Source organism: Eumetopias jubatus, unplaced genomic scaffold, assembly GCF_037043125.1.
Source record: "Eumetopias jubatus isolate StellerSeaLion01/CBP00866 unplaced genomic scaffold, mEumJub1_p1.0 scaffold_2, whole genome shotgun sequence".
In the NCBI taxonomy this organism is placed as follows: Eukaryota; Metazoa; Chordata; class Mammalia; order Carnivora; family Otariidae; genus Eumetopias; species Eumetopias jubatus.
In genome coordinates, this window is record NW_028274808.1 from 115,893,208 (window position 1) to 115,905,609 (window position 12,402).

The 12,402-nt window shown below is 39.2% G+C and overlaps 1 protein-coding gene across 1 annotated transcript in view; it reads right to left on the minus strand.

Annotated features, from left to right (window-relative positions):
• The window catches only part of NPNT (nephronectin), a 77,801-nt gene that overhangs the window by 6,065 nt on the left and 59,334 nt on the right, over positions 1–12,402 (minus strand). The window contains exons 11-12 of the mRNA XM_088020091.1: positions 5,481–5,567; positions 4,892–4,990 (exon numbers count right to left, since the gene is read on the minus strand). Of these exons, the coding sequence (XP_087876217.1) occupies positions 4,892–4,990; positions 5,481–5,567 (186 nt within the window). The remainder of the gene's footprint in view (positions 1–4,891; positions 4,991–5,480; positions 5,568–12,402) is intronic.

Here is a 12,402-nt window from a genome sequence, read left to right on the forward strand (position 1 = left end):
GCAGTGTAATAACTTGTTTTCATTAAATATATCAGCCATTTTTCATAGCTCCAAGTATGCCATTAATAATTCAGCCAATTTCTTATTTCCAAATTTTCACTTTTTAATTTTACTTTTCTTTTGTAATTTCAAGTTTTTATTTAAATTCCAGTTAGGTAACATACAACGTAATATTAGTTTCAGGAATAGAGCTGAGTGATTCATCGCTTACATATAAGACCCAGTGCTCATCACAAGTGCCCCCCAAATTTTCACCTTTTTAAGAAAAAAGTACCATAAAACAGTGAGACAAGCAAAAAAAAGTTGCAAAACATGAAAAGGACTAAATTCCCTTTTTAAATAAACCGTACAAATCAATAACAAAAATCAGTAATAAAAATACACAAAATAAAGGGCACCATAGAAAAAGATTACTTAAATACTGTGAAAAGCTGGCCATCTTTTCATATAAGAGAAAATCAAAATTAAAAGGCGATGCCTTTTCACCTATAAGCTTAGCAAGGATAAAAAAATAGTTTAATAAGATCTGTTGGGGATGGTTCTTAAATATTACTGGTGAGAGCATAAATTGCTACAACTCTTAGGAAGGTCAGTTGAGAAAACTATCAAATTCAAAACTCCCATTTCCTTTGACCTAGCAATTCCACATCCAGGAATTTATCCTACGTTCAAGCAGATACGAAATGATACATGTACAAGGCTATTCACTGCAGCACCATTCTGCTGAAATGTGCCTCAGTGGATGGTGGGTTAAACACAATGTGGTACATCTAAAAAGGAACAGAGTAACAGCCATAAAGAACAGTAAGGTTGTTCTGTAGGCACTGATGCAGGACAAGCTCCAACAACAATGGCTAATACTATTTTAATGGTAACTGTGGGCCAGGCACTGCTTTCAATGCTTTACATACATTTAATAGACACTATTCTCTCCATTTCAATACCCTCCTCAAGGTCAAAGCTAGCGCGTGGTAGCTCTAGGTTTCAGCCCAAGCCTTCTGGCTTCAAAGTCCACGTGTGTATTAACTCTTTAAGATATAATCTTTAAGTGACAAAAGCAAGGTACAGGGCAGGGGGCTGTTGTGTAGAAAAATATATCTCTGGAAAGATAACCAAGAAACTGGATGCATCTGGGGAGGGTGACTAGGAGCCAGGGCTGGGGGCGGAAGCCTTTATTTTCACTGTTGATTTTTCTATTTATGTCTATTTCAAAATAATGTTTAATGCTGCAATAGACATACTTGCATGTACAAGCTGGCTTGGTCCCTATATATTTTAAAGTGAATACCTTGCAGCTATCACTAGCAGACACAGAACTGAGTCAGTTTCCTTTAACCCTGATCCCCAGAGATCAGCATTTCAGGAAAAGGGCCCCCCGGGGTCCAGCCTTGACATTTACAGAAGGGTGTGTCTTCAGGGCATCACCACATCTGTCAGCAGCACAATCTTCCATCTCTTAGAGGCAAGTATTAATTTCACTATCTCACAATGAAGTTCAAGACCGAATGGGATAAAACCTAATGAGCACCAAGAAAGCAGCTAGCAAACGAATGTACTTTGCAGGTGTCTCTCAAAGTTTTATTAGCATGAGAAGATCTGCATAAGAAATGCACATTAAAAATCAGTCATAATTGTGGAAATCCAAACCTATGTTCCTTTGCAAATGGTACAGTCTAGACAGAAAAAAAAACTTGGTAATTAGATAATACACAAATAATTAAATTGGTTATATTCTTCTCTAGTCTTAGCATGGGATATATACACACTCACATCCCTGAACTTCCTAGAAGAAAAACAGGCATTTTTCATAATAAGCCTTATTAGTATTTTTCCATCGGTACCTGGTTAGAATTCCCCAACATATTCTAAAAAGCTCCTCCGCAATTCCAGCCTGACATATGCCATGCACTCCTACCCCATCTTCCCCCTCTGCCATCCTTTGGTCTTCCCATCCGCTTCCCAAGCTAGAGCCCGGCTGCTTCAGCAATCTCTTTGGGAAGACCTGGGAGCATTCCATTCTGAGCCAGAGGCTCTCAGAGGAGGTGTAGCAGATTTTCTAATCCAACATTTACCCAATGCTCAAAACAACATCTTGCTACATGTCACCCAAACGCCTCCACCAATGGAGAGCTCCCTATTTCCAAGTCATCCTGTTCTCTTTTTAGACAGCTCTGACGATTGGCAAGTTCTTGCGGAGAGTGAACCAAAATTGATCTCCCTGTAGCTTTTACCTACTGATCTGATTTCTCATCCCCTTGTGGTTCCAGAATAACTGTGGTAGATGTTGTTGGTCAAATATTTGAAAAGCAGTCTTGCTCCATTATTTCTTTTCCGAGCTGAACATTCTGGTTTCTTTACTTGTTTTCCCACAGGCTTTGAGATACCTTTCCATCTAGGTCGTGTTCTTAGAAGTGACCTACAATTATCTCTGTTCTTCTCAGACTAGAAAGAACCCACCAAAGTGGATTTGCCATTCTGGGGAAAAATATCCTACCTCTATGGAAATGACCCAACTTTTTGACAGTGATGACACAGGTTTCACTCAAACTGATTTAATAATTACTTGCTAAAATGCTCAAGGCTTTCACCCCTCTCATTTGAGTAACCTCCTCTTGCATCCTAGCTATGTGCAGAAGGGAAGAGGGGAAGGGACAAAAGCAGAGAAAGAATGGCCCCCCGTAGGGGCCAGAGACAATCATCAAGAGCTACCCAGTCACACAAACAGCCACCACTTCCTTTCAATTTGTTCTATCATTGCCAAATGACTGTTTCACATTTTTTTGTCTATCATTCTAATTTCCAATCATTTCTTTCTAGCAGAGGGCAAGTGGAATTTGGATCACCACAAATTTAAAACATTTACATATGTGATGAATAGTAAAAAGTGTTAAAATACAAAACTGGTTCTACAATAGAATACAGAAATTTTAAAAATCAAGAATTTTACATGGATTTTGTACATTGGATGCCTCTATGGAAGTATAATGAAGTCCTCTGAGTTTAGCATGAATAACTCTCACCAATGTACCTTACTTGAAAGAGTTATTTATCAGGACCATAAACAACGTTCACTATTCTATCCTACGTGACTGTCAAAGATGCTCCACCCTGTAGCCGATGACTTCAGGTCAGGGGTCAGTCAAACCTACAGGCCTGAGATCTGCTAAGCAGATAGTGCACACACACAAGTGTAGGGGGGAGGCCACACGAAGTACAGGGAGGCCTAGATATGAAGTCTATTCTTTAGCTTTGTGGCCTTAGGAAATATATACAACCTCTGGGCCTCATTATTGCCTTTGTGAAACATAAGCAATATTACCTGCGTCACAGGGTGGGTGAGAGGATTAAACGGAACCAACAGGATGATGAATGAGTCAGGACTACTGTAGATATTAAATAAATGGTTTCTCTCTTATCCACAGATATCTGTGACATTAATAATGTCCTGCTCAGAGTCAACCTTAAATGAGAGGAACCTCACTGTGTGTATGGGGGGGGGCCACTAAAATTTATTTTGTATCTAAGAGAAACTAAAAACCCATTTGAACTTACTGAGTATTCATATTTTTAAAAGGTTACCTCAAATTTTCATTTTTTTTTTTTAGATTTCAGAGAGGATGTGTGTGCATGAGTAGGGGGAGGGGCAGAGGGAGAGGGAGACAAGCAGACTCCCCTCTGAGTGGGGAGTCCGACATGGGGCTCGATCCCAGGACCCCGAGACCATAAATGAGCCAAAATCCAGAGTCAGACACTTAACTGACTGAGCCACCCAGGTGTCCTCAAATTTTCGTTTTTAAAAATCTGTTCTATTTCCACCTTAGGGGGATCTAATGAATATATTTTTGGGCTAATTTTTTTAAATAATTCTGTACTCACAATGTGCAACAAGGACTAATACCATAGGTATCTCCAAGGAGCATTTAGGCATACAACAAAATCTACATTTTAACAAGGCTCCTAGCTGATCTGTATGCACACTGAGGTTTAAGAACTGGTTTAACAGAGCATATCTTGGGCGCCTGGGTGGCTCAGTTGGTTAACAGAGCATATCTTCCCTCAAGTTAACTTTTCTATGTTTTGTGCTCTATGCTATTCAAGAACTAGGCTTTTAAAATAAAAAACACACTTTTTCTTCATGTCTTGTATCTTTCATTCTTAAGTCTAGAACCAGGAGTATAAAAGGAAGAAAACAAATTTAACTCCTTACCCTCCCATTAACTTGGCCCCACCCATAAAAGATTTAATTACTGTGGGGAGGGAAAAAACCAAGAACAACGTGTAACTTTGCTTTCTGAAACAAGATGACAAAACATCTTGTAAGCACTGAAACATTAAAAGTCTTAATTTTCCAAGGCACTATGTCAATCTACCTCTCTAATAACATTCTCCTGTGGAATAAATGGTGGTAATTTAGAACTAATTTCTTCAGCATCTAAGTTAGGTGGAAAATTTTTTCCAGAGAAATATTCAAAACTTCACAGAAACGTCCAGTGTCTCTTTCTGCAATGTGTCACAACTTTTTATAAAAGGACAAAGTTGAGAAAACAACTGGGGATGACAACCAGGGCTGGTGTTATATTATTTCTCTCATGCCTGGGAATGGGGCACAACAAATAACTTGGAAATTCTATGTTAGAATGAATCTAAAGGTTTTACTTACCAAGCTCTTTGAGAGAAACTAGATGGTCTTTTAATGAACTACTTGTCTTCCCATAATATAATTCTAGTTTATTGCTGACTAGTTCACTTAAAAAATATGCAATATGTAATGCTGGACGAGATCTTTCTTTACTGAATAAAGAGGGTAAACAGAGATATGTTACAGTATTCTTGGTTGTTAAAACCAGGGTCCCCAGACAGGATCAAATTGATACAGATTAACTGGTTTTACCTGTTGGATCTCTCACTGGTTCCCAGTGCAAGTCACTGTCTTTTTCCCTGATCCATCCACAAAGCCCATGGTCAAAATTACAACTGTGTATCAGGACACCTACAAGAAAACGACCAGAAAGATTGGAGTAGACCACAATGGCACAATTTGTAAAAACAAATTTGTGAACTAGGGTTATCGATCTGTACACGTGTACTCTTCTAGCCACATTTAACTATCCGACCAGAACTTCCCTCCATGAGATCAAAGGAAGAGCACATGAATCCTTCCTTAGAAAAATCGTGCATGTGTGTTCAGCTGTAAAAATAGAACACAACAATGTGGCCAAATTATGATCTTGTTATATCATCACTTACAAAATAGGATTTCCTCTTCATAGTTTAAGTGCTGCTTTAATATTTTTTTAAAAAGATGATATGTAATTATTTTCACTCAACAACTGTATAACTACAGAGGAAACCAAGCTGTTAAAAAAAAAAAAGTACACTTTTCCCAGATGTAACTAAACAATCTACAATTTAAAAGTCATTTTCAGGAAATGGAAGGAAACAATAAAATGTCATAACATGCTAAAAATGTAAGGATCTACCTGGATCATCTTTTGCTTCATCATCTGCACTGACTCCCCTTTCAATTTCAAATATTTCAAACAAGTCGTTTGAAGGCTGCCGTGGAACTGCAAGAGAGAGAGGTTTGGTCTAGTTTGGGTGAGGTATTGATAAAGACGCCTGCCTTAACCAGGGCATAGCAGGAGAAGACCTAGGCATTTCACGCATCTGAAAGAATCCAAAATATTTCATTACATGTCACTGTGATGTTTATTCTATAGGGACTTTAACATTTATCTGAGTACAATTTTTGAAAATGTTTTCCAAAAGTTTCTAAAATTCAACATAAAAATACATTAAAAAGTCTTTGCCTGGAAAATACATTTTAAAAAAGCTACCAATTTCTAGCAAAATATTCACCTCTGTCAAATTCTAGAATTTGTTTCTATGAAAGATACATTATGAACTCTAAATGAAGGTGGTTTTAATGGAAAATGCCTGCAACTGCAGTGAATGGTTTTGACTTTCTAACCACAGCATCAACTCCCCTCCAGTGAAGGCTGCCCACTGCTGCACTCCATCTACAATTCTTACCACAGCTGGGTTCCCTGGCTGCTTAAAGATCAAATCCCAACTCCCTGGTGCAGCATTCACAACCCAGCGCCTAAAACATACAAATACTGTCCAAACCATGGCATTCATTTTCACATCTCCGGCCCCACCCCCAGCTTGGGATCCTCTTGTTCCTACTAATTAACCTGCCAAACTTCCCCTATTTCCTTCTTTTTCTTCCCGTCTTCCCCAGTGTAAATATCATGCCTGGCTGAAAACTTTCACGCCCCAGGTGAATTAAATCCTTCCTCCTTGTACTCTCCAAAGGCTCATGTGCACACCTCTCTATTACACTGTTCTGTAGAGAACTGCAGCTATTCACATACGTGTGTGTGTGCCTCTGCTAGTTTCCGAGGTCCTGGAGGGCATCGACCGTGACTTATTCATGGGACATTTCCAAGGTTTGACCTGGTGACAGACCCTCAATAAGTGTTTACTGCATGGATGTGAAAATCTTACCAGAAACTCATTTTGTCAATCCTTTTCCTCAAATGAACCAACTGGGACAGAGCTTAAGAGTCTACCTTTTAAAAGTCATTTAAAGCATTAGTTATTCAATGTATATTTACTCCCCATATGCCAAGTACCATGGCAGGCCAGGGAGACCGCTAACGGGGTGAACAAGACCAACTAGGACCTGACCTTCTGGGAGCTTGCATTCGAACTAGAGAGGCAAACATTAAACCACACTAAACATAAATCCACACTACAATTCTAAATGTTGATGAGGGCTGCGAAGGAAAAACACCAGACGATGTCCTGAAGAGTAACTGGGTTGGAGGGTGAGGGGTATGTGGGAATATCTGTGAAGGGGAATTCCTGACCAAAGACCAGGGCTACTCCCTTCTCTTTGCCAGAACCTCATTAACTATATTTTTATAAGGCAGGGAGTAAAAGAAGTCGAATGCCAAGGAACAGATATTAGTCAGAGGGTTTTCAACACTATTCCTATTATTTTTAGCAAGATTTTTTTTAAATTAACAATCCCATATTTGCACTGATTTTTTTTTAGCTTACTACTTTTAAAGTTTTTCCCTTTTTGTTTGAAAAGTCCAAACAGTGAAAACTCATTCCCCCCTTCCCCCACACATACATACACTCACATATACCCAGCCTGAAAGGGATGGGAGAAGAGAAGCTGGTCAGTAGACAAGCTTTAGGGACCCACTGCCGTCACAGGAGCCCTAGGGGGTGAGGTAACTGGCTACCTTCTTGTACACCCAAATGACTCATGGCAATGCATTTATAGCTTTCCTTTCTTCCTTTAGGACTCTAAGAGGGAGATTGCCTCTTATTTACTAGAAATATTACAAAGTTGTAGGCAAACATCCTTCATTTCTCATGACATAAAGTTCAAAGAATTCTATAGAACGATCATTTTTTTGTTCTCTTGTAACTTAAACAAATTATCTCTGGATTGGAAGAGCTCAAATCTTACAGTACCATAGGATGGTACTACATTATGGCAGTTTGTCAGCCCCCTTTTTTTCTAGCTGAAGGACTGTTACATGGTAAATAGAGTCTTGGTGTAGAGAGGGAGGATTGTACAAAGGTTTCCTGGCACAAAGGGCCTGTTTTTTGTTTGTTGTTGTTCTTAGAAGCATCCTTATTACAGGTGATCTTAACCCTATAATACATATATTACAACATGTGGAGAACTTCCAGTCACTAATATAACACTCGTCATAGGGCGCTTGCAAGTAGCTGTCTTAGAAACATCTATGTTATAAGTGAATTCATCACTTCATTCTTCCTAGAATGGGTGCAGTTTCCACCTACCTAACACTGTTCTCTATGGTGCTTGCAGGATGTGTTCTTAGAAACCTCTGTATTACAAATGTACTTAAATACTTTATGCTTATTTAGTGGGTATCACTTCCATTACTGATATAACACTGTGTGAACACAGCTTGCAAACTCCTTCTTAGAAACATCTTATTAGAAGTGTTCTTAAACAATTCATTGCATGCATGAATATAATGAAGGTGACTTCCGCTCACAATAATAAACTGGTCATAAAGGGAGATCAAGGGGAACCTCTAAGGAAGCACCATTTAGACCAAGAGAGAAAGAATGTGGAAACTTCCAAGCAAAAAGCAAAGTGTTGGGGGGGTGGGGGAAGAGGGAGTGTTTCAGACAGCAATTACAAAGAAGGTGCTCAGAACATTTACAGAAAGGCATTCATGGTGCCTATAGGAAAGATGCTGAGAAATGGGGAAAGTGATGTGGGATGAAGTTGAAGAGAAAGGAAGGGAGGAGATCACACACTTGGAAAACAGCAACTCAAAGAATTAGTCATCTAACAACTTGCAAAGTGCCAGATGTTTCATTAATACTTCTTGGAAACCAAGTGCCTAAAATACTAACTTCAGCGGCAGTTGATCAAGCACACCTTCACTCCAGGTCATGGGGAAACATTCCAAGGAATTTAGAAGCCTGACATGCTCAGCAGCTATTAGTTCTTACAATTCTGTGTACTCTACTCTGTAACTCTGCCAAATTGCTCAACTATTTCTCCTTTCTCACACTCCTCTCACACACTGCTATGGATTGCTAAGAGTGTTCCACTGAAGTGTCAAGAGAAGGTTCACCACCCCACTCCCTGGCATATTTTATGGTTTATGTGAAAATACTAAGCAAAATAAGTAGTGGGAAAAAGTCATTCAAGCAGTATGCCTCAACTATGTACAAGAAAAACAAGCAAACAAAACAACAGATTAGAAACAAGAGTGACAAAAACACCACCCCCTCCCAAGCATATACGGTCAATTAACTTACCACAGAGAAGCCAAGAACATGCAATGGGGAAATGCAGTCTCTTCAAGAAATGGTGTTGGGAAAACTGGACGGCCACAAGCAAAAGAATGAAACTGGACCACTATCTTACCCAATACACAAAAATGAACTCAAAATGGATTAAAGACTTGAATGTAAGATCTGAAACCATAAAATTCCTAGAAGAAAATATAGGCAGTAAGCTCCTTCACATTGGTCTTGACAGTGATTTTCTGGATATGATTCCAAAAGCAAAAATAAACAAGTAGGACAATATCAAACTAAAGACCTGCACAGCAAAGGAAACCATCACCAAAATGAAAAGGCCAGCTACTAAATAGAAAATATCTGCAAATCATATCTGATAAGAGGTTACTACCCAAAATATATAAAGAACTCCTACAATTCAACAGCAAAAAAATCCAATTAAAAAATGAGTTCTAAATCATCATTTTTCCGAAGAAGACATACAGAGGCCAACAGGTACATGGAAAGGTGCTCAATATCACCAATCATCAGGGAAATGCAAATCAAAACCCTGAGGAGGTATCACCTCACACCTGTTAGGATGGCTGCAATCAAAAAGACAACGAGTGTTGGCAAGGATGTGGAGAAAAGGGAACCCTGGTTCATTGTTAATGGGAATGCAAGTTGGTGCAATCACTACGGAAAACAGTATGGAAGTTCCTTGAAAAAATTAAAACTAGAACTGCCACATGATCCAGCAATTCCACTTCTGGGTATTTATCTGAAGAAAATAAAAACACTAATTCAGAAAGATATAAGCACTCTCGTATTCATTGCAACATTATTTCCAACAGCGAAGATCTGGAAACAACCTAGTGTCCACTGACAAATGAATGGATAAAGAAGATATGGTCTGTATATGCACAGAGGAATATTATTCAGCTATAAAAAGGAATGAAATCTCGCCGCTTGTGACAACATGGACGGACCTTGAAGGCATTATGGTAAGTGAAACGAGTCAGAGTAAAATACTACAAGGTCTGGCTCACAGGTAGAATCTTTAAAACAGAAACAAGCTCATAGATACAGAGAACAGATTGGCTGCCAGAGGCAAGGGGTGAAGGGTGGGCAAATGGGGCTCAAAAGTTACAAACTTTGTTATAAAGTAAATAAATTACAGGGATATAATATACAGCATGGTGACTATAACTAGTAATACTGCAATGCGTATTTTAAAGTTGCTAACGGCATAAATCTTAAAATTTCTCATCACAAGATTTTGTAACAAAGTATGATGGGTGTTAACTGGAGTTATTGTGGTTATCATTTCAACATACATACAAATATTAAATCATGTGTTGTACACCTGAAACTAATACGGTAGGTCAATTATACCTCAGTTAAAAAAAAAAAAAAAGAAATACACCAATATGCTAATAATGGTGGTCTGAGTATTGGAAATGAAAGTGATGTTTTCCCATTTGTTCGGTTTGCTTTGTCTTTTGTAATTGTATATTTTTAGGACTGTTCATAAGAAGAATTTCTGTTGTAGAAGAAAAAAAGTACCTAAAACATAGAAAGAAAAGAGACTTCTGTGAGAGCACATATATAGACACCTACCCCATAGCAACTATATGTCTGTTGTTTGTATTTTGATTGCTCAAAGAGAACTTTTTAATTTATTTGAGAGAGCGACCAAGCGCACGCACTGGGGGGGGGAGGGGCAAAGGGAGAAGCAGACTCCCTGCTGAGCAGGGAGCCCAACGTGGGGTTCCAACCCAGGACCCTGGGATCATGACCTGAGCCGAAGGCAGACGCCCAACCGAATGAGCCACTCGGGCCCCTCAAAGAGAGTTTTGAATAGAGTCTTGGTACCTGTTATTAAATGTGAGGCTATGAAATTGAAATATATTAGTGATTTTTAACATATTCTTTGATTCAAGAGAACTATTTTAATCAATGTAGAAAATAGTAAAATAAATGACTAGCCTTGCCTGAAAATAGATAGATAACCAGGATAGATACTTGTACATGATTCTTCTAATTATTTTCCCTGCTTTGTGTTTTAGCTAATAGTCACTTTATTTTTTTTTAAGATTTTATTTATTTGAGAAAGAGAGAATGAGAGACAGAGAGCATGAGAGGGAAGAGGGTCAGAGGGAGAAGCAGACTCCCTGCCGAGCAGGGAGCCCAATGCGGGACTCGATCCCGGGACTCCAGGATCATGACCTGAGCTGAAGAAGGTAGTTGCTTAACCAACTGAGCCACCCAGGCGCCCTAACAGTCACTTTAAATATGCAATATATCTATTTTATAAAAACAAACACATATCTGATACTGTGTAGTAATTGGGCCATTAATTCTTGGAATGGTATAATTTTAGAGATTAAAAAAAGGATAGAAATGCTAACAATACAATTCCTCTACTGTCTGTCCATCCATCCTCCCTCTATTCTATCCACTTTTTAATGCAGTCAGTCAAGAAACAGAACCCACTGGGTAACAAGGCACTGGGCTAAGAACTTGTAAAGCAATGCACATACTCTTGCCTTCATGGAGTCTAATTTCTAGAGGTGAAGACAGACCTCTAACAATTTCCCCAGGTAATGAATGCTTTAAAAGACAAGCAGAGGAGGCTGTGTGAGCATGGGGGTGGGGCCTGGGGGCTGGCTAAGCTAGCCTGGGGAGGACAGATGCACGAAGATCTCTGAGAAGTGATGCTCACACCGGGACAGGAAGGATGCATTACTGTGAGCTAGTGCCCTAGGGAATGAAAAGGTGTGGAACTCAAACATCCTTCCAGCTCTAGAGCTCACAGGTGGGGAGGCAGGGTGAGGGAGGAAGGGCACCAAATGAAGCTAGAGACAGATGCGGGCAGATTAAAGCCCTGTAGAGATTTTGGGCTTTATTCTGGTAGAAGCTGGAAGTCTTTGCAAGATTTCAGGTCAAGTGCAATGTTCTGGCTGTAGCATGGAGAATGAATGGGGGTGGGGGGTGAAAGTGGAGGTCAGAAAGCCATTATGACCAAAATTAACATAAACTAAAGAATGGTCATATAGTCTTTAAAAGATTTGTTTCCTAAACTGTTTCCTTCCATTGGCCAATGTTTTACTCGCCAAAACACTATCACTTGCCCAGTGCTTCTTACAGCCTTCTGCATCAACAAAAATAAAAAGAAGATGCAGGTATGAAGCATGCAGACAACTGGACAAAAACGGGGTTAGACTGCGCTTAGGGACCTGGTACTCTTTCCCAGTGGCTGGAGGGCCTGGGAGACCGTGAGAAGAATCGGCCACACGAATAAGCAGGAAATCTCTTTAAAAAGACCCTTTGGCCCATTTTCTATTAAATATATTTTCTCTAGGAATATAATACTGATATATAGCTTGTGTTCATAAATGAGGTTTCCCAAATAGTCAACTATACTGTTACCCAAAAAGCATTAAGAGTAAGCACAGTGAAGTAAAAGTAAATATTATATACACACCTCCCACTGCCAGACTTCTTCCAACGAGTTAACCGTAGCAAAATGTAAGCACTATTTATTAAAGGTAGTTTTGTAAATTCTGTTTCTCTTCCAGGGTGGCTACCATAACATTACCCACGCTA